Source organism: Callithrix jacchus, chromosome 2, assembly GCF_049354715.1.
Source record: "Callithrix jacchus isolate 240 chromosome 2, calJac240_pri, whole genome shotgun sequence".
Lineage (NCBI taxonomy): Eukaryota > Metazoa > Chordata > Mammalia > Primates > Cebidae > Callithrix > Callithrix jacchus.
Window position 1 is genome coordinate 93,827,635 of NC_133503.1, and position 23,216 is coordinate 93,850,850.

Here is a 23,216-nt window from a genome sequence, read left to right on the forward strand (position 1 = left end):
GCCAGGTTTTGGTATCAGGATGATGCTGGCCTCAAAAAATGAGTTAAGGGGGAGTCCTTCTTTTTCTATTGTTTGAAATAGTTTAAAATGGAATGGTACCAGCTAGTCTTTGTACCTCTGGTAGAATTCAGCTGTGAATCTGTCTGGTCCTGGATTTTTTTTTTGGTTGGTAGGCTATTACTTACTGCTTCAATTTTAGAAATTGTTATTGGTTTATTCAGGGATTTGACTTCTTCCTGGTTTAGTCTTGGGAGGGTGTATGTGTCCAGGAATTTATCCATTTCTTTTAGATTTTCTAGTTTATTTGCATAGAGGTGTTTATAGTATTCTCTGATGGTAGTTTGTATTTCTGTGGGATCAGTGGTGGTATCCCCTTTATCATTTTTTATTGTATCTTTTTGATTCTTCTTTCATTTCTTCTTTATTAGTCTATCTATTTTGTTGATCTATTCAAAAAATCAGCTGTGTCTTTTAATTGGGGCATTTACCCTGTTTACATTTAAGATTAATATTGTTATGTATGAATTTGATTCTGTCATTATGATGCTAGCTGTTTATTTTGTCTGTTAGTTGATGCAGTTTTTTCCTAGTGTCTATGGTCTTTACAATTTGGTATGTTTTTGCAGTGGCTGGTACCAGTTGTTCCTTTCCATGTTTAGTGCTTCCTTCAAGAGCTCTTGTAAGGCAGGCCTGGTGATGACTAAATCTCTCAGCATTTACTTGTCTGTAAATGATTTTATTTCTCCTTCACTTATAAAGCTTAGTTTGGCTGGATATGAAATTCTGAGTTGAAAATTATTTGCTTTAAGAATGTTGAACATTTGCCCTCACTCTCTTCTGGCTTGTAGGGTTTCTGCAGAGAGATCCACTGTTATTCTGATGGGCTTCCCATTGCGGTAACTCGGTCTTTCTTTCTGGCTGCCTTTACCATTTTTTCATTCATTTTAACCTTGGTGAATCTGACAATTATGTGTCATGGGGTTGCTCTTCTCAAGGAGTATCTGTGTTGTTCTCTGTATTTCCTGAATTTGAATATTGGCATGTCTTGCTAGGTTGGGGAAGTTCTCCTGGATAATATCTTGAAGAGTGTTTTCCAACTTGGTTCCATTCTCCCTGTCACCTTCAGGTACACCAATCAAACATAGGTTTGGTCTTCTCACATGGTCCCATATTTCTTGGAGGCTTTGTTTGTTCCTTTTCATTCTTTTTTCTCTAATCTTGTCTTCATACTTTATTTCATTAAGTTGATCATCAATCTCTGATATCCTTTCTTCCACTTGATCAATTTGGCTATTGATACTTGTGTATGCTTCACAAAGTTCTCATGCCATGTTTTCAGATCCATCAGATTAGTTAGGTTCTTCCCTAAACTAGTTAGTCTACTTAGCAATTCTCTAACCTTTTTTCAAGGTTCTTAGCTTCCTTGCATTGGGTTAGAATACACTCCTTTAGCTCAGAGGAGTTTGTTACCTACCTTCTGAAGCCTACTTCTGCCAAGTTGTCAAACTTATTCTCTGTTCAGTTTTGGCCCCTTGCTGGTGAAGATTTGTGATCCTTTGGAGGAGAAGACGTGTTCTGGCTTTTGGAATTTTCAGCCTTTTTGTGCTGGTTTCTTCCCATCTTCACGGATTTATCTACCTTTGGTCTTTAATGTCGGTGACTTTCAGATGGGGTTTCTGAGTGGACATCCTTTTTGTTGATGTTGATGCTATTTCTTTCTGTTAGTTTTCCTTCTAACAGTCAGGCCCCTCTGCTGCAGGTCTGCTGGAGTTTGTTGGAGGTCTGCTCCAGACCCTGTTTGCCCAGGTATGGAGGCTGCAGAGGCCGCATAACAGCAAAGATTGCTGCCTGTTCCTTCCTCTGGAAGCTTCATCCCAAAGGGGCACCCACCCAATGTCAGCTGGAGCTCTCCTGTATGAGGTGTCTGTCAGCCCCTGCTGAAATGTGTCTCCCAGTCAGGAGACACAGGGGTTGGGGAACCACTTGAGGAGGCAGTCTGACCCTTAGCAGAGCTTCAATGCTGTGCTGGGAAATCCACTGCACAGAACTGGCAGACAAGTCTGCTGAAGTTGCACCCACAGCCACCCCTTTTCCCAGGTGCTTTGTCGCAGGGAGATGAAATTTTTAACTATAAGCTCCTGACTGGGGCTGCTGCCTTTCTTCCCAGAGATGCCCTCCCCAGAGAGGAGGAATCTTCAGGCAGTCTGTCTACAGAGGCTTTGCTGAGGTTGGGAGGGCTCCACACAGTTGGAACTTCCCCATGGCTTTGTTTACACTGTGAGGGGAAAACCGCCTACTAAAGCTTCAGTAATGGCAGACGCCCCTTTCCCCACCAAGTTTGAGAGTCCCAGGACAACTTCAGACTGCTGTGCTGGCAGCTAGAATTTCAAGCCAGTGGATCTTGGCTTGCTGGGCACTGTGGGGGTTGGATACACTGAGCTAGACCACTAAGCTCTTTGGCTACAGCTCCCTTTCCAGGGGAGTGAACAGTTGTCTCACTGGCATTCCAGGCACCACTGGGGTATGAAAAAAAAAACTCCTGCAGGTAGCTCAGTGTCTGCCCAAATGGCTGCCTAGTTTTGTGCTTGAAACCCAGAGCCCTGGTGGCGTAGGCACAGGAGGGAATCTCCTGTCTGAGAGTTGCGAAGACCGTAGAAAAAGTAGTATCTGGTCCCAGGTGCTCCATCCTTCATGGCACAGTCCCTCCAGGCTTCCTTTGGCTAGGCTAGGGAGTTCCCTTACCCCTTGCAATTCTGGGTGAGGCAATGCCCCACCCTGATTCAGCTCACCCTTTGTAGGCTGCACCCACTGTCTAACCAGTCCCAGTGAGATGATCTGGGTACCTCAGTTGGAAATGCATGAATCACTTGCCTTCTGCATTGATCTCTCTGGGAGATGCAGACCAGAGCTATTCCTATTTAGCCATCTTGCCAGGTCTCTGCTGGGAGACCCCTTGAAAGGAAAAGACACTTTGAATTTGTCAGATGCTGTGACTTGTGAACCATTCCCTCATAATAGTCAAGGCTCAGTGGTCCATTGATCATGGTCCCTCATCTGGGCTCTTACTTCAATGGCCAGTCCTCTGAGCCTGGCTGCAATTTCTTTTGGAGTCACGTCTTGGATAACCATGTTTACAGCTTTCAACACAACGCAGTTACTTTGAACCACTTCTGCACCTATATAGAAAAATATGAAATATGGTAGACCCTCTATAGCTCTCTAGTCAATATCCTCAGTCCATATATAAAATCCTACATCCCCTTAGGCATCAAATGGATTGCAGGGACCACCTTCAGTATCTAAGGCCCATTGTCCTAATCTACTATTCTATGAATTAGAAGCCACTGGCCACAGATCCACACTGATCATAAAGGGAAGAACAAGGCTCCCTGTGGAATCTCTTTGCCTGCATCACTGAAAAGCAGACTACTTGAGAATTAACTTAGTCTCCAGGCCAGGCTACACCCAGTTTGGAGGGGGAAAATTCCCCTGCTCCTTTGCTCCCAGTACCTTCAATTCTAAGCTGTGGTTCACACTCCACAGAACTTTACTCCATGAAGCTTTGTTTAATTGTGTATTCCAACTTGGCCTTCTTGCTTATTCTCCAGCTGGTTTTTTCTAGGAATACTTCCTGAAAAATTACTTTCATAAGAAAATTTGTCTGAGGGACATACCCTGTCAGAAGGAGGACGGTAGAAAGTAAAGACTCTTGCTTTCTCCATTTGTTCTTTTCTTTGTCTTCCCCACCTTCCTTCCTGCATTAAAAGGACTGTCCACTCTCCTCTACTGTATAGCAAGGGCTTTTATCAAAAAGGGTGGGGCACTAGCCAGGTACCTGTCCATCTAGCTAGTCAGGAAGCTGAGGCAAGAGGATCACTTGGGCCTGAGAGTTTGAGTGAGTTATGATCATGCCCCTGCACTCCAGCTCAGGTGACAGAGTGAGATCCCATCTCTTAAAAAAAGCGGGGGGTGGGGTGGAGCACTAAGCCTTGCTCACGATTTTCAAAAATCAATCAATATAATACCCATATTAACAGGCTCAAGAAGAAAAAAATCACATAATTATACCAATTTATGCAGAAAATGTGTTGGAAAAATTCAACATGCATTCATGCAAAAAAAAAACTTTCAGAAAAAAATATGAATAGAGGACAACTTTCTCAATATGATAAAAAAGAAACATATACAGAAACCTACATTTAATATTTTACTTAGTGGTTAAGCCTAAAAACTTTCCCCCTAAGATTAGGAGAAAAATCAAGAATGTACATTCTTACCACTCATATTTAACATAGCGCTGGAAGTCTTAGCCAACACAATAGGACAGGAAAAGAAAACAAATGGCAGATAGATTGAAGTGGAATAAATAAAACTGCCTCCGTTTGTCGATGACATGATGATCTATGAAGACAATTCCGAAGGCTCTACAAAATAAAAACCACAAAGCTCTAGATTTCATGACTTCAGCAAGAGCACAGGACACAAGGTCAGCATACAAAACCGTATTTCTATATAGCAGCAACAGACATGTAGAAAACCAAAATCAAACATATAATACCATTTACTATTTCTCAAACAAAATTAAATATTTGAGTGTAAATCTAACAAAACATATGTCGGATTTGTATGCTAAAAATGATAAAATCCTGATGAAATAAAAAACCTAAATAAATGGACATTTCATGCTCATAGAATGGAAGATTAAGGACAGTAAAGCTATCAATTCTCCCTAAATTTACATAAAGGTTTAATATAGGTCCCATCAAAATTCCAGTAAAATTTTTAGTAGCTATATATAAGAAAATTGTAAAATATATAGGGACAGGCAAAGAAACTAAAATAGTTAAAACAATTCTAAAAATGACAATTTCAAGACTTATTATATAACTACAGTAATTAAGACTGTAGTACTGGCAGAGGAATCAACACCGATATTGATGGAACAGAATAGAGAATCCAGTAATACTGTGGCCAACAGATTTTTGACAAAGGTACAATTCAACAGAGGGAGGATACATAGTTTTTTAACAAGTGATGCTGGAAAAAGTGAGTATCCATAAACAAAAGAATTAACCTCAACCTAAACATGACATCTTAAAAAACTTATCTCAAAGTGGATTATAGATTTCAGTGTAAAACACTTTTGGCAATATAGAAAATCTGCAGAACCTAGGGCTTGGTGAAGAGTTCTCCGGCATGACACCAACAGCATGATCCACTAAAAACAGATTAATTGGACTTCATCAAAATTAAAAACGTAAAGTGATGAAAAGACAAGCTGAGAGAACATATTTGCAAACCATATATATATCTCACAAAGGACTTAGATCTAGACTGTATAAAGAACTTTCAGAATTCAACAGTAAAAAAAATCTGTTAGAAAATTGGAAAAGACATGAAAAGATGTTTCACTGACTATGACAAACAGATAGCAAATAAGCACACAAAAGGATGTTTAACATCATTAGCCATTGGAGATGTGCAAATTGAAACCACAATGAGAACCTCTATCACACATGCCTTGCTAGTAGGAGTGTAAAATGGTATAGCCACTTTGAAAAACAATTTGTTAATTTCTTAAGAACTAAACATGAGACTACCACATGACCAGCAATGACATTTGTGGACATTTGTCCCAGTAAAATAAACATTGTGTTTACACGAAAACCTGTACAAGTGCTTTGGAAGGCAAAGGTAGGAGGATCCCATGGGGCCAAAAGTTTGAGGCTAGCCTGGGCAACATAGAGGGACCATGCCTCTTAAAGAGAAAAATTTGTCACAATTATTCATAGAAGATTTATATGTAATAACAAAAAACTGGAAACAAACAGTATACTCCTCAATAGATGAATGACTAAATAAACTATACCATGGAATAGCACTGAGCAATAAAAGGACTCAAACTATTGATGCTTACAACTTGGATGGATCCCAGGGGCATTTTGCTGAGTCTGAAAAGTTGATCTCTAAAAGTCACATGCTATATAATTCCATTTGTAGAACATTCTCAAAATGACATAATTACAAAGATAGAGAACAGATTAGTGGTTGTCAGGGGTTAGAGATGATTAGGGAGTGGTATTAGTGAGTATAGAGGAGAACTATGAGGATGATCTTTGGGGTGGAACAGCTCTGTATCTTTATTGCGGTAATTTTTGCACAAATATACGCATATGATGAATGACATAAAAACGTATGTATATACATAGTACCAATTGTACTATAATTATGTAAGATAACTAGATGAAGGGTACCCAGGATCTCTCAACATTATCTTTGCAACTTCTGGTGAATCTATAATTATTTCAAAATAAAAAGTAAGAAAAAGCATTAGGAACTGTATAAGTTTATACTCATGCTGCTATGAAGAAATACCCAAGACTGGGTAATTTATAAAAAAAAAGAGGTTTAATTGACTCAGTTCTGCATGGCTGGGAAGGCCTCAGGAAACTTACAGTCATGGCAGAAGGTGAAGGGGAAGAAAGGCACTTCCTTCACAGGCTGGCAAGATGGAGGGAGTGCAAGCAGGGGAAATGCCAGATGCTCATAAAACCATCAGATCTCATGAGACATACTCACTATCAGGAGAAATAGCATGGGGGAAACTTCCCCCATGTTCCAATTACCTCCCACGGGGTTATGGGACTACAATTCAAAATTAGATTTGGGTGCGGGACACAAAATTATCAGGTGTTAATTGTAGGTATTAGAATTATCTGAGACAGTTGTCAAAACATACAAATTTCCAAATCCCATTCTAAACTCATTGATCTATAATGTATTTTTGCTCTTTAAAAATTTTGAATTCTAGTAAATTACACATAACATAAAGTTTACCACTTTAACATCTTAAAGTGTATAGTTCAGTAGTGTTAAGTACATTCACATTGTGAATAAGTTTTGGAGATAGGTTGTCAACATAACTCCAGAACGCTTATCATCTTCCAAAACTAAAATCTATACCCATCAAGCAATAACTCCCCACTCCCTCAGCTTCTTTCTTCTTCTCCTCTGGGAATCTTCTTAGACTCATATATACTAGGAACTCATATATACTAGCAGGTTCTGTGTTTAGATAACAAGGAAGCTGATCATAATGATAATCTGAACTAAGGATAGCAGTTTCCACTACCCAGGCTGTATGTATCACTGTGTACTTCCCTTTTCCACTTAATTCTCACAGTACTTTAATAGTTGACAGTTATTATATCTACCCCATGAATCAGGAAACAGATTCAGAGAGGTTAAGAGACTAGCTCAATTCACACAGCTCCGGTTCAAACTCAGACCTGCTGGGCTCCCAGAATCTGCTATACCACAAGCCAAACTTCTGATGCAGGTTCTCCATTACCCTTGCTTCAAGCTTAACCTTAGGTGTCTTTTCCTTGTGGTTTCAGAAGCAGAGACCCAGAGGGTAACAACTCTTCCAAAACATCACAATTTTGGAGCTCTACCTTGGTTTATGAACATCTAAGATTTCTTCTAGCTTGAATTTTAATGTTCTGAAAATATAGTTTCTAGTTAACACTGGAGTTAGCATCACAATAGAAAAATGGAAAGGGACTTTCCTTTCCCATCTTTGCAAGCTTGTCTGGGCTATAGCCCCGCTGAAACAGGGCCAAGGAAGAGATAGGTGAACAGAGGAAGATTTACTGACCTACAGCAAAAAAAAAAAAAAAAGTCAGATATGTAGGCAAAATGTTTCCATTTTTTCTTCTGAAATATTTTGCACCTTGACGTACACAGTAATTTCAAAAGATTCCTTGTTCACATAAGTTGGGTAACACATCATCTGAATAAGAAAATTTCAAAACTATTTTTTCAAGCATTGATGTATTTTTTAAAGAGGAAAACCAAGCACACTGCCCTTAAAAACAAAAGTTACAGATTACACATCCACTAGGGTAGCTCTTTAAACTTATTTTTAAACCTTTGAAATTTTGAAGTCGGTGCAGGAGATGGTTTAGGTGGGTAATGTAGTGGGATTCTTTCCCTCAGAGAACATCTGAGAACATTTTCTCTAATAATAAAGGAAAAAGTACATGCAGTTGTGTACGTCTCAAATGCTCCACCAGTGTGTGAGTGGAGAAAGAGATCGCCGGTTGGAAAAAAATTAAATTTTGATATCTCCCACTTAAGCCATGTCCCCGGTGTTCGATGGAGTACAGTATCGTGGTTTGCGAGCCTGGAAAGAGACAATTCTTGCCCAGGGGCAGGAAACATTCCGTGTGGGAGATACTATCTTCAAATGAGGGTAAAAAGAACACATGTACATTATATGGGCTTGCAAACTCGGAGGGTAGGTCTCCTATTCTCCTATTATCCCTTTATTGTCCCCCCCACATCCCCTTCACTCAACGGCAGAGAAATCCCAAACGTGCCTGGCTTTCCCATTCTGCAGAGCTCGGCTAAGAGCCCGGAGCGGGTAGGGATGCAGCTGCTCGCCAGCAAAAGCTGATGCGGACCCCAAGCAGCCGTGGCCGGGGACGACTTAAAAGCAATTCCTAAGTTTTGGAGAACCTTAGCAAAAATCAAAAGATATTGGGAGCAAATAGCCCCAACGTGTGTATATTTGTTATAAGAGCAGCAGCTATAGGGTGCCTGGAGAAAGAGACAAAACAGGGAGATGGGCTTGAGGAGGGAAGAACCTCAGAACCCGACAGGGTACTTTAGCCAGACACGTCTCCAACTTTAGCGCGCCTCAATCACCAGGAGATATACTTAAAAGGGAAATTCCGATTCCCTTGGTCGGGCGTGGAGTCTGAGATTCTGCATTTCTAACAAGCTCCCAGGTTACAGCTGCCGCTGGTCCAAGGACCAACCTTTGAGGGCTAAGGGGTTTGTTGAATGGGGTGAAGAAATTTAGGGCTAGAGAGGAAAGGTGCTTTCTGAAGAAAACGATAAGCTGGGGGTACCAGTGGCCTCAGAAGGGGCAGCAACAGAAGCCAACTGGATGAGCAGGAATCGTGTTAGAAACTGGCCAGAGGAAGGACTGCGGTCTCCACGGTCACTTTATTCGGAGCAAAGTCTTAGGAAAAGAGAGGAGGGAGGCGCTCGCACTCTGGCTTTGGAAGAAAACGTTGCACGGGACGGGCTGGAGATTCTTTGGAAAGGGCAGCAGACGCGCACCTGGTTAAGGTAGGCAGCTGGACCCGCAGGCTGCACCGGGACAGAGGGGGCGGAGGGGAGGGGAGAGCCGAGAAGGGCCCCGGGCTGTCCAGCCCCTTACCTGCGCTCGCCCTGGTCGGTGTACTCGCTGAAGAAGAGTCCCTCCTTGAGGTCTTCAAACACCACTCCCGAGAAGCTGAGCTGCAGCTCGTAGCTGCTACCAGGTTGCAGGGGCTCACCGAGCTCCAGCACCATGTATTCGGTGTCCAGAGCGAACCACACCTTGTCCACTGGTACGCGGCCCACGGTGGTGTTCCCAGTGCCCGGGGACAGGGGGCCCCGCACCTCGGCGCCCTCGCAGTCCTGGAAGAGGCTATGCAGCAGCAGTCGAACAGTGGCCACGGTGCAGCGCACCGTGATGTTCACGCGGCCAAAGAAGAGAAAAGACCTTGCCGGAAGCTTGTCGGGCCTCAGGAGCGGCCACAGCTCCAGGTCGTAGTGCAGCGGCAAGAGCCAGGGCGGCAGGCGTAGGTGGTCCCAGGGCCCCGGGGGTCGCTCATGTCTCGGGGTGGTCGTCACCGCTAGCTCGCCTGCGCCGGGGGTCGGGGTCGGGGTCGACTTCTGCCTGCGGGGAGGAGAACACTCGGCTTCCGAGTCCCAGAATCCAGGCAGCGCCGACGGTGGGATGCGAGCGCAGTGGCCGTAAAAGGCGGCGAGTATGACCAGAGCCAGCAGAAGGGCGGCTACCAGCCCCGCCAGCAGCAGGGCCACTGCGCGGCTCACATAGAAACCTGAGCTGGAAGGGGTTCCCATGACAGGAACACGGTTCGGCGCGAGGTGGGAGTTCAGAGACGGCGGCAGCTGTCAAAACCCCGGCAAGGGTATTCAGTACTGGGACCCCTGCCCTCCTCTCTTGTATAGTGCCTCTTCCTCCTGGAAGAGCCTGGAAGGACTGGAGCGCAGCAGACAGCGGTTGGGACCATTGCTTCCCCCTCCCAGCTAATCAGACACAGGTCCCAGCCTACCCACCCCGCCCCCGGCCAGCGCCAGTGAAGAGGCGGACCTGGCACACCCAGGCGCTTATCCCTGGGGGTTCGAAGAGAAAAAGCACACGGAAGATGCCTCCAGGGTCGGCGCGGGGAGGGGTAGGTCAGACCAAACTCGAATCTGGACACCTTAAACGTGGATATTTGGATGAGGGATGTACCTCGTTACGGTTTCAGATGTTATCGGAAAGCGGACAGGTACCGAGCACGTCTACCTTGACGCCAACGATGAGCTACCAGCAACACACCTGCTCCACCGCCAGGCAGGGATTCGTGTGCTAGCGGGTGGCAAGGGCTTGAGAACCAGGATATTTGGAGATTTAGCACTTTGTGTACTAGGGGGTGGCAAGGGCTTGAGAACGGAGATATTTGGTCATTAGGAAACGACCCTGCAGGGGGTCGGCCGCTCGGTCAGAACAAATTTCTGGAGCCAAATGTGTGGCCTTAATTTCGCTTCCTAAATAAGCCAGGGAGGCATGTGGCCCAGACAGCGAATGCGAAGATGGAAACGAGATCTGGAGTCCGGGGTCTTTCCCGAGCTTAGGAAGCCAGGCTGGAGGAAGAGGCGACGAAGTGCTAGGGAGCCTGGCGTCTGTGTCTCCCGGGTGAATCGGGGTTATGGGGCAGAGGCGGGTTAGGACCGCGTTACCACAGGAAGGGGCCGGGCGGGATGGTTTTCTTAGCTCTGCCACCGCCGGGAGTTGGGGTTTCCCTTCCTGAAGCTGGGGGAGAGGGGACACTTGGCTTTCAAAACCGGCTCCAGTCAAGCAAAGAGAATTAAACAATCCGGCGGCCAGGTTTTCTACTCAGAAATTCCTGGGCTGGAACTGGTTTTCCCGGAGGAACCCTAGTCTCTGAGGTTTTCATATGTTTGACATGGCATCTGTTTGCTATTTAGCTGGTGCCCCTGGTCAAATTCTTGGCCTCTGTGCTGGGTCTGGAGTCTGCACTCACACACGCTGGTGAATTGGGAATGAGATTGCAAGCATCCGGAGGCACTGGGGACGGAAGGGAAGGTAGTTAGATCCCGCTGCAGGCTGAATATTGTAGAGTACCCCATCTTGAGATTCCTCTGTGTGTGTGTGTGTGTGTGTGTGTGTGTGTGTGTGTGTGTGTGTGTGTGTGTGTGTTTACAGGGAAAATATAATAATTTTTCCAAAGCAGGTATAAAACGGTGTTCGCTTTACTGCTGCTTTGACCGTATGTCACTTCCAATGAGGAAACCCTTTCACCTGGGTTCAGAGATGGGCTAGACCACGGTGATTCTCCTGGGAAATGCATGCTTTCTTGTTCCTTGAACTGAAATGAATCACATTAACACCACTACCATCACTCTCTGGAAAAGACAGGGAAGTGGAAGGAGATTTAAAATTAAGCTCAGGCAGATAGTTGTGCTGTAATCTGTGGACCAGTCCACATTAAGACCATATGACTTAATTTTTTGGATTTGCTTTCTTCAGAAATGGAAGGATTATATTTAACAATAATTATGACCACATGCATCACTCTCAGAAGATCATAGGTAGAGCAGAGAGAGAAGTTCCTTCTATTTCTGCATACCTACTACAAGTTCTGCTGCCAGAATAATGAGCTACTGTGCTAGCAGTGGCATCTCAGTTTAGGTTGTTCAGATTGGGATTGTGACAGCTGTGGTGCTAATTAACTAATTACTGGACTTGACAACCCCTGGACAATTTCTTGAAGGATTTCGAAGAATTCCAGGCACTCAAGGAAAGGTAAAAAAGAAAGGAAGTCAGTAACAGGATTATTTCAAACATATTAAAGCTAATCCTCCTCTCAAGTACATATATGGACACAAGTATTTAATTCCATTTTTCTAATATCATTAAAGAAATAGAGATTGACTTCCACACAAAAAGTTTCAAAGTAATAAAGTCACACCAAATGATTCAGCAATTTAAGTATCTTATTAAAGGGAAAATACCACTGGTAAATTGTTAATGTCACTCCAAAGGAGTTACAAAACAACATACTGGCTGCATCAAGATTACAGTAACAATAAAGAACTGGAAAAGTATTATATGAAATATTTGACATCTCAATGAAAAAGTGGTTTTGGAATATAGACCAGTTGCTAGGAAAACATTTTCTAGAGCTGCTCAGAAAATCTACTTACTTAGAGCAATGGTTCTTAACTGGGCACAATTTTTGTGCCCCTGCCACCACCGGCACCTCATTTGATAATGTTTGAAGATAGTTTTGGTTGTCACAACTCAGGGGAGGAAGTGCTACTGGTATTTAGTGGGTAGAGGCGGGCTGTCCTCTGACAATGCACTGGACAGCCCACCACAACAAAGAAGTATCCTGCCCAAAATGTCATTAGTGCTGCTCTTCAGAAGTCCTGAACGAAAGCAATAATCCAAGCCTTTTCCATGCTACCCAGGTAAAACTTCAGCTTCCTCTCTCGTGCTGCTATTTACTTTTGTTGTTTGTTTATGCTTTGACATGTCTATTATTTTTCCATCTTTATTTGTTGGTACTTATTTGAAACCATGTATATTTTATTATACCTCTTAGACAACATGACTTAATTTTTCTTTTCTTTTTGTTTAATTTGAACTTTTAATTTTTCGAGTGCATAATATGAGTTTCAAAAATCAAAATATGAATTTTTTACTTTTTAATTATTATATTGTTCCACAAGTTATGGGAGTACAGATGACATTTGGTTACATGAGTAAGTTCTTTAGTGGTGATTTGTGAGATCCTGATGTACCTACCACCCAAGTAGTGGACAGTGCACCATATTTGTTGTCTTTTATCCCTCGCTCCCTTCCACTCTTCCCCCCAAGTTCCCAGAGACCATTTTATCGTTCTTATGCCTTTGTATCCTCATAGCTTAGCTCCCACATATCAATGAGAACATACACAGTTTGGTGTTCCATTCCTGAGTTACTTCATTTTGCATAATAGTCTCCAATCTCATCCAGATTATTGCTAATGCTGTGAGTTCATTCCTTTTTATGGCTAAGTAGTATTCCATCATATATATACACCACAGTTTCTTTATCTGCTGGTTCATTGATGGGCATTTGGGTTGGTTCAATGATTTTTCAGTTGTGAATTGTGCTGCTATAAACATGCAAGTGCAAGTATCTTCAATATGAAAATTTATATGTTAAGATATCTTGCTTCCACCACTTCAATAGTTCATCATTTTTAATAGTTTTTGTGTGTGTGTAATCTTCCAGTGTTTCCTCATGCAAATCAAGCAAATACAATTATATGACCTGTATTTCTCTCCCGTCCTTCAAGAAAAACAGTATACTATATCGCAGTTCCTCACCTACATTTTTATTTTACAACATATCCTGGATATCTTTTTATATCAGTCCACAGATACATTCCACATCCTTTTCTGCGGCTGCATAGTATTATATTGTATAGATATAGCATTGCAAAGATTTTCCCAGTTTGGTTATTTGAAATGATTCACCAGACTCCACAGAGTATATTCATATAGGCATTTATTTAAAGGCAAAGGTTATGATATAGCAAAAGAAAGAGAGTACAGAAGAGCATAGGAAGTCAGAGAGACATCCAATGTGCAAAGAGCCCTTATTTGCACAAATGGCCATGCTGTATCAGCAGCTTGAGCTACCATTGTCTGTGAGAGAATTTTGTTCTAGAAAGACCTTAAAGTGTAATGGCCCAATGGATTTTTCTTGCCCACTGCGAAGATAGAGCTGATTTATCAAGACAGGAGAATAGCTGTAGAGAGAGAGTTTAATTCACAGAGAGCCAGCTAAATGGGAAACCAGAGTTTTATTACTGAAATCAGTCGCCATGAACATTTGGAGACCAGAGCTTTTAAGGAGAATTTGGTGAGTAGGGACCAGGGAGTAGGGAGTACTGATTGGTCAGATCAAAGATGAAATCATAGGGGCTTAAATTAGCTGCTTCTCGCTGCCTTCTTTTCCTGGGTGGGATCACAAAACTGGTTGGGCCAAATTACCAGTCTGGGTGGCATCAGCTGGTGCATCAGAATTCAGGGTCTGAAAAATATCTCAAGCATAAATTTTAGGTTTTACAATAGTGGTGTTATGCCTAGGAGCAACTGGGGAGGTTTGGAATCTTATGGCCTCAAGATGCATGACTCCCTAAACCATAATTTTTTGTATAATGGCTAATGTATTAATCTTACAAAGACAGTGTGGTCCCTAGGCAAGAAGAAGGTTTGTTTCGTGAAGAGGTTATTATCATCTTGTTTCAAAGTTAACCTTAAATTTAAGTTTCTCTCAAAGATAGTTTGGCCTATGCCCAGCAATGAACAAGGACAGATTAGATGTTAGAAGCAAGATGCAGTTGGTCAGGTCAGATCTCTTTCACTGTCATAATTTTCCCACTGTTATAATTTTTGCAAAGACAGTATCAAAAGGTAAAATTATTAGTTCTTTAAATAATCAAGCCAAGTTTTTCAAACCCATAAGTTCAGTTGCAAATCATCAATTAAAAAATAAACAACCTAGGAGGCTTCAGTGAGTATTTCAGACCTTAATCACCACATCAAAAATTGGCAGCTACTGAAAAGAGCAGAAAGGTGTCTGAGCCCCTTCAAAGCCTCACAGAATTGTCAATATTTGAATTATCTGATACTTTCCTGGAAGGCCCCATTTACAAAGATGTCTTTATTTAATATACTCAGAGTTCACATAGTATGAACAACCTTTCCTCAGGGTCATTGGTTGAAAACAAGAAGCAATTGTTTAGCATTGCAACTACCTGAGATAAACAACTGGGGCAAGTAATAAGCTCATTAAAAAGCTTATAAAGAAAAGCTCAGGTATGAGATATCTGTAGGGGGCTTTAAAAAGCTCCAAAGTATTTCCAAAAATCTATAAGACCTTATACATGTATAGAACTCTACATACAACCAGGAATATATATGGGCTCAGGAAATATCTGAAAAGTCCCTAAGCTCTCACTTCTAGCTAATACTGAAGCATTGCTTGAGCTAGATATGAAGACTAAGGCAGAGTTGTCAATTTCCTGCTGGCTGTTGATGGGATGCCTCAGCACACACACAGAGCCTCCTTCTCAAAGACTGGGAGATGACTTACTCATCCTAGGCACTTAAGAAAATTTCTGTTTAATTATTAGTTGACTGCTAAGCAAACCAAGCAAGGACATCAGTGGCCACCATAACAAACCCTGGAGAGAGAAGACAGTCTGATTTTCAGAGTTGTCACATTATTTAAAATATCATGTTTTCAACAAAGAAATTATGAGACATACAAAGAAGCAAGAAAATATGCCCATAAACAGGAAAAAAGCAGTCAATAAATATCCTTAAAGAATGTCAGACACTGGGCAAAGACTAAACAAAGGCTTTAAGTGTGCTTTTAAAATATGCTAAAAGAACTAAAGGAAACCATGTCTAAAGAAAAAAAGGTAAGTATAAGAATAATATCTCATTATTACTATATTCTCTCATGGAAATACCAATAAAGAGAGAGAAATTATTTAAGAAAAACCAACAGAAAGTCTGGAGTTGAAAGTACAATAATTGAAATAAAAAATTCACCAAGTGGGCCCAACAGTAGGTTTTATCAGGAAGAAGAAAGAATCAATGAAATTGAAGATAGGTCATATGAAATTATTCAGTCAGAGGCACAGAAAGAAAAAAAATGAAGAATCATAAATAGAGCCTAAGGGACCTGTGAGACACCATCGAGCAAACCAACACACACAGTGTGGAAGTTCCAGAAGTAGAAGAGAAAGAGAAGGGGATGGAGAGGTTATTTGAAGAAATAATGGCCACAAATTTCCCAAATTTGGTGCAAGTTATGAATCTACAAATCCAAAAAGCTAAACAAAATTCAGGTGGGATAAAAATCAAAGACCCATACCAAAACACATTATAATCAAACTATAGATGCTAAATACAAAGAGAGAATCTTGAAAGCAGCAAAAGAGAATTGACTTGTCACATACAAAGAATTCTCCATAAGACAATAAGCTGATTCCTCCAAAACCCTGGAGATTAGAAAGCAGTGGGTTAATATATTCAAGTGAAAGAAAAGTGCCATTCCTGGAAATTCTACATAGAGTAAAATTATTCTTCAAAATGAAGGAAAAATTAAGACATTCCCAAATAAACAAAAACTGAGAAAGTTTGTTACCACTAGACCTGAACAGCAGAAAATACTAACAGGAGTTTTTTCAGATAAAATGAAAAGACAGTAGGCAGTAACTCAAAGCCATTTGAAGATATAAAGATCTTTGGTAAAGATAAATGTTTGGGCAATTATACAAGTTAACATTTTTATAATTTTGGTTTGCAACTGCACTTTTGATTTTTTAATGTGATTTTAAAAAGAAATGCATAAAACATTTATTCATATATGTTACAGGACACACAGAACATAAAGATATGATTTGTGACATCAATAACCAAAGCAGAGAACAGAACTCTATAGAAACAAGAATATTTATATGAAGTTAAGTTAGTATAAATTTACATTAGGTTATTATAACATTAAGATATTAAACATAATCCCTATAGCAATCACAAGAAAATATTTATAGAATATTCACATAAAGATCAACTAAACACAAAAGAAGGCAGTAATGGGTGAAAAGAGGAATAGTAACAAAAAACTATAAGGGATACAAATAGCAAAATGGCTGAAGTAGATCTTTCCTTATATCTAACTAATTTAAATGTAAATGCATTAAATTCTCCAATGGCAAAATAGATGTTTTTAAACATCTAAAGATCTATAGTATAGATCTATAAGTAGATCTAACTATATGCTGTCTACAACACTTCAGATCCAAATACACAGGTTGAAAGTAAAAGAAGGAAAAAAGATATTTCATGCAAATAGTAACCTAAACGGAGCTAAGGCAGGTAGACTAATATCACATAAAATAGACCTCAAATAAAAAAAGGCATAAGAGACAAGGATATTACATATTAATAAAAGGTTCAATATAAGATATGATAATTATAAGCATGTACACACCTATATACAATACTCTTAAAACATGAAGCAAAAATTGACAGTATTTAGGAGACAAATAGTTCTACAATAATAGTTGGACAATTCAGAAACACACTTTCAATAATGAATAGATTAATTAGACATGATAAGAAAATAGAGAACTTGAACAACACAATAAACCTACTAGGCCTGAAAGACATATACATAACACTCTACCCAACAATAGCAGAATATACATTCGTCTTAAGTGAACATAAGACTTCTTCATGGATAGACATATGTTAGGCCAGAAAACAAGTCTTAATATATTTTAAATGATATCTACATACAAAACATCATCTCCAACAACAAAAGAATGAAGTCAGAAGTCAGTAACAGAAGGAAAACTGTAGAATTCATAAATACATGGAATTAAACAACATACTTTTAAACAACAAATGGGTCAAAAAAGAAATCACAAGGACAATTAGAAAATACTTAGAGTTGGATGAAAACAAAAACACAACATACCAAAACTTATGGGGTACAGTGAAAGCAGGGGCTGGTAGGGCCATCCAATCAGAGATCTCTGAGGCTGGATTGAGACATGCATGGGCCTCAGTCTCATTTTCTCCTTTTTGAGGTATTTGGAGCTCCTCAACCTACATGACAGACTTAACTAGAGTACCTGTAATATTTGCACCTAAGGGAGCATCCTAGGGTTTCATGGCTGGGCTCAAATGGCTAGATCCTGGTTCCAGAAGGGTAGCTTGGTAAGCTGATCACTCCTGAAAACCCACATAGTATTTCCTTTGTGAGCTCACACAAGATTTGGTTCCCAGAATGTTGCTCATGTGATCATTCTGGGTAACTCTCAAACATGTTGTACACAGGATGAGTTCAGGGCCTTGGAGTACCAGTTGGCCACTACTATCCCTTGGCCTTGAGCCATGTATCTGGATCCGTGTGTTGGCTCTTGCTTATCCATGTTGTGACAGCAAGATCATCTGCAGTCTGCGATACCCGAAGGCAGCAAGATCATTTGCCCCATTCCCTTCATAGGCTCCATACTACATATTAGGCCACCTCTGGGAGTGGCTGCACCTCTTTCTTCATAAGCATTTTCAGACTGTGGTTCTGCAGTGCCAATGGGCCCTCTCAGCTGATGTTCTCTCTTGCCTCTGATCGATGTGGTGACATCACGTTCTCCCAGCTTGGTCTTAAGGTATGTTGAATAAGTGAGAGACATTTCTTGCCCTGATGGAAACACTCCTTTTATCTCTCACCTGGGTGGCAGCGTGTGGAAGACAAGAGTGTGGTCAACATGCAAAAATATCACATTCAAGAAATGCCAGGACTGTGGTCTAAAGAGTTTAAAGAAAACGTAAGATTGGAAGATATGTTGTTTTGTTTTACACCATACAAATGTGAAGAGTAAACAACACAATCAAAACAAATGATCATTTATATTTTTGTGCATCCTGTGACTAAAACCTGCATATATGTAGGCATTGTCAATGAAGTATAATAAGAACTTTTGTGTGAGTCATTAGATGCCAATATTTATAGGCAGCACGATGAATGATGTGGTGTCAGAAGCAATGAAGTAATCAGCACTAACTAAATGGAGTTAGGGAACTAAAGAGGAAAGAGGCCTATATTTTGAAAAATATGAACAGATCTGAAGAGCCGTAGCATTGTTAGTAATAACAGCATTGCTATCTTTTTCTCCCAGGAGGCAGTATGAAAGAGCCAAAAATGTTGCAGATGACAGTGAAGAATGTGAACTGATGATTCCTGTACCTGGACAGGAAGAGATGGTGCTTTAACACTAAGCAGAATCTTCATATGCACTGAATGGAAAAGAAACCAATATGTGTCTCTTTTCTACTCATCATTCTATCCCTTCATTGAAAAATCACCATACCTTACATGAGCCCATGAATTCATATTTTGTTTTAAAGATCAAACTGGTAGTATTAGACAAGGCCCTGAAAAATTAATTGCCAAGTGCCCCTCACTTTCTAGTGATGGCTTATTGGGTAGGATACTTATTAGTGGTACTCAGGAAATAAGATGCTGTCTGTGCTGTCCATTGGATAATTTGTTTTGACCTTAGACTCAAAGCTGGAATTAATTCTCTCCAAGAACAAAAAAAAAGAGGAATGTGAAGCACCTTACTTCTCAGCAGAAAGAGAAAACAAAGGAGGAAGAAGATGAGGGATAGAGAGAGGAGAAGACACATGGAAGAGAAGCCTGCTCAGCTGCAGACATGTAAGAGAGATCGTCCCTAGGGTGGGAAGTTATTGGAAGCTGGTATTATATTCAGCTAAGAATATTAGTGACAGCAAATTCTTGTAAGTAGAAGAACACACTATATTTCAAAATATCTGCAGTATGTAGTCGGGGACACAGAGATTCAGCATTTTCTGTAACTGGTAACCAACAGCTTTTGGAGAATGATATGTGCATCCATTCTAGAGCAGACTTACATGTGACAGATGACAATGTGAGAGACCACATATAAGGATGGCTGAAAATGAACAATGTGACATAAGGATAAATCCATATTATCAGTGCATCAGGCACCACTCCTCTTACTGAGGCAATGTTTTCTTTTGTACAGATCTTTTATATCTCTAATTCACTGTAATTTTTCAAATAATGATTGACAGATTATTTACTCACATTTGCTGCTGTATTGTGTCTGTTTTTTCTCTGAGCTTGGAGGTTTGCATTTATTCCAAGCAAGCAAATGCATCCTTAGGGTAGCCTTATCTGCTTAAAGTTCTAACGCTTCATGAGGTACATTTTCTTTCTGCTTTTTGTCAGATCAAATAAAAACGTCCCTCTAGTTGTTTTCTGCCTTTTTCTTAAGCCTCAGCCTATTTTTGGCTTTGATTTTCTAGGCACTCTCAAAGATTCATGCCAGTCTATTGTATTTCTCCTAGACTCTGCTCCTTTCTTTTTTAAATTCATGCCTGTAAAACGTGTCCCCTCAGGGATTCCCTGGGTAACTACCCTAATTAATCTATGTTCTTTCCCTTGCACTTACTAATTGGAATTGTGGCTTATACCAGCTCTGTCATGTCAATTACACTGCTTGTTCAGTTTCTTTGATCCTTGCTGCCATCTTTCCTTCTCAGATTTTTGCAACAGGAATGTTCTTTTATACTGAAAAAGCTAAATCTCAATAATCAAGGTGTCATAAATACCTCATGCTTGCTGTAGTTTACCAAGTATATATCTGTGTATATTTTTCTTTAAATTCCTCCATTTTCTGCTAGTTTGTCAGCCAAGTTGTTTGCTATTAAAAAGGCCGGACTTACTTCAGCTTTCAGAAAAACATATAAAAATAAAAAAATTAAAAGACAGGATTGATGCTAGTATGATAAGTGTATTGAAATCATCAAAGGAATAACTTCAAATTGTTATTGGACATTCAAGTAAAAGAAAAAGAAAAAGACTTTTGAATGACTTCATAAAACAAGTTCTTTCCCCAAATCACAAATAATTTCTGATTGTTGGTTACTTTTCTTCAGAGACCTAGAAAAGAATCACAGAACATTTGAATGTCAGAACATTTGAATCACAGAACAAATTCCATGAGTATTTGCAAAACTGGAACTCACTGTGTGCAGTGAAGTAAGGGGCCTATGGAAAAATCTGCATTATTATTGGTTTTTTTGAGGAACAATTTCATTTTTTTAATTTTTATTTATTTATTTTTATTTTTTACATGTCTCTTTTGGTTTCCTAACAAAAACATATAATGTCTAAACTAACAACTCTGAAGTGTCTGTGTGTGCACATGTGCTCAGCAGGCAAGGACTCTGGGATAGGTCGGCAGACAGTGGGTACTTAGATCACACTGGCCCTGTTCCACCGGCAAGATATCCCTGCTCAGGTCTAGGTCTAGCAGCTAACAAAAGCCAAAGCCACCTAAAGCAGCCTGGTGAGCCTTGGGTGGAGTTTTGCCTCTGTCAATGCTCTGGGCAGTTCTCCCTGTAAGCTCAAGTGTCTGTTGAGGGTGTGGGATCTCCTTTATCTAGGATTCTGGAGGTCTGTGGCAAGAATGGACCACTAATTGCCTATTTCACATACTCCCTTCCCCAGTGTAATCACCTTTGCAAAAATTATCAGGAAAAAAATTATGACTGAAAAGAGATCTGACCTGTTTCCATCTTGCTTCTAACCTCCAAGCTGTTCTTGTTCATTCCTAGGTGCAGGCCAAACTAACTTTCAGAGGAATTTAGTTTATACTTTAACTTTGAAAAAAAGATAACAGCCCTTTCCAGAAACAAACCCTCTTCTTGGCTAGGGACCAGACTATCTTGATAAACTAGCTCTATCTGGACTGTGGGCAAAATGAACTCATTGAGCTGCTTGGGGCCAGGACTGAGTCCTAGTGCTTGGCAACCCTCTGCAGGGTTCCCATTTTCCTACTCTTTCAGCCTGGGGTCTGAATCCTCCCTCCATCCACTCTAAATGAGTTCTTTCCTAAGACATGTTCAGTGTGTGCTGGTATTCTTGATGGTTCTTCTGTACGGAAAATGTGCTAGGGGAAAACAAAAGGCACACACAATACTCTTAGGGGTAAACCACCTTTATCCCAAGTATATGGCAATAGATATATAATAAGCAAATGATAAGCAAATTGCAATGGGACGAAAAGAAGGAAAAATGTGTGTGTGCGTGTGTGTGTGTGTGTGTGTGTGTGTGTATGGGAGATTCATCACCAGACCATGAAGCAACGGCCTGGGCTCCAGAGTGAGCCACTCATTCATGCACAGACAAGAAGAGGTCTCATGAAGCTTTGGTGCAGTCTGGAACCCTAGCTCTTTTTGTAATGAGTTGTTTGGCATGAGGCCTAGTCACATGGCCCTTTGCTACTGGGCTCAAGGAACACAAAAAGGTCTTTGCAAAAAAAAAAAAAAAACAGAAAAAAACTTGTTTTTGCAATTGTCTGTTGTTTTTCAATAACTAATATATAGGAATAGGTTGAAATAGAGATTTCTCCAAAACAGTGCTGGATGAATGCCTCAAGGGGCTCAGACAACCTGTTCCTGGACTTAGTGACCATTGTTTGCATCCATGATCAAAATACTTAACTTTTCCTCCACAAAGGTCTGGTCTCTCAGTGGGAGCAGCTCTTCCTGTCTGCATCTAGTCTGCCATGTTGATTCCTATTCCTTTCTCTTTATTTTTATTGTATGTAATTTTTCTCTGCAATTCTTGGAGAATTTATCAAGTGTTTCCTCCCCACAATATAGCTACACAAAAGAAAAAACCTGTTCAGTATTAGAACTTGGGCAAGGACGATATCCAGGCTTAGTAGGGAGTGGAATGAAGAGTCCTGCACCCTTGGGGACGGTGAGAGTAGATCTAATACAACTTTCTGTTATCTGCTGCAGCTTCACAAGGCCGAAATGAAGTCTCTACCTCCTGTTCCCACTACCACCAGCACCACTGTCTGACTCTCTGATACTGAATAGATGGAAAATAAAGAAAAACTATAATGCTCAAAGGCTTCGCTGACTCCTGTCTCTGTGGGGATATCACCTCAGATGTATATCACTCCATGAATACCTCTCCTCAGCTTCCTATGAGTTGTAATTATTTATTGAATGTAATAAAAGAGGGAAAGAGAATGTTAAAGGGACAGAAAAAAGGATTGGGAAGCAATAGCACTATGGCTGCTCCCAAAGCCACCCTTGTAAAGGGGTGACACCTGTCAGTCTCGAGTTAGAACAGTTCTGTTTCTGATCTAATGGAGTGGTTAGTTGGGCTGAAGGGCTTCCTTCTTACTTCCAGGTAGAGAGAGATTTACCCTTTCTCTGACTGCATGGATCAAACAGCAACTAGAAACTTTACCACATTCGATCAATAGGTGATTGTCACTCCTAATTTTTAATAGAGCATTTTTAGTCTTTTCTAAGCTGATTAAGTATTTTAGTGACAAGCTGGGGGAGGTTGTAATCAGGAGGTCTTGTGAGATGCTGTCTTACAGACATCTCCACTGAATCACTCATAGTCTTGTAACTAGGGCATGGGAGCAAGTTGCAGAGGCATTCCAAAGGTGCGTACTGTTCCCTGATTGGGTGTGTTTTTTTCA

At 40.7% G+C, this 23,216-nt stretch overlaps 1 protein-coding gene and 2 long non-coding RNA genes across 8 annotated transcripts in view; 1 reads left to right on the forward strand and 2 right to left on the reverse strand.

Annotated features, from left to right (window-relative positions):
• The window catches only part of LVRN (laeverin), a 67,966-nt gene extending 57,904 nt beyond the window's left edge, over positions 1 to 10,062 (reverse strand). For both annotated transcript variants that reach the window (XR_013532132.1, XM_008991654.5), the window contains exon 1: positions 9,230 to 10,062. Coding sequence is in view for 1 of the 2 variants with exons in the window: in XM_008991654.5 (XP_008989902.1) it covers positions 9,230 to 9,921 (692 nt within the window). In the remaining variant the exon portion in view is untranslated. The remainder of the gene's footprint in view (positions 1 to 9,229) is intronic.
• The window catches only part of LOC128931336 (uncharacterized), a 31,768-nt gene continuing 17,566 nt past the window's right edge, over positions 9,015 to 23,216 (forward strand). The window contains exon 1 of the long non-coding RNA XR_008479593.2: positions 9,015 to 9,138. This is a non-coding gene — a long non-coding RNA (uncharacterized LOC128931336). The remainder of the gene's footprint in view (positions 9,139 to 23,216) is intronic.
• Positions 13,626 to 23,216, reverse strand: part of LOC118151415 (uncharacterized) — a 65,002-nt gene continuing 55,411 nt past the window's right edge. For 4 of the 5 annotated variants that reach the window (XR_004739690.3, XR_013532137.1, XR_013532136.1 and 1 more), the window contains 2 exons: positions 17,633 to 20,647; positions 13,626 to 14,170 (listed from right to left, as the gene is read on the reverse strand). This is a non-coding gene — a long non-coding RNA (uncharacterized LOC118151415). Of the gene's footprint in view, positions 14,182 to 17,632; positions 20,648 to 23,216 lie in introns of all 5 variants that reach the window. The other variant, XR_013532134.1, reaches the window with a different exon arrangement.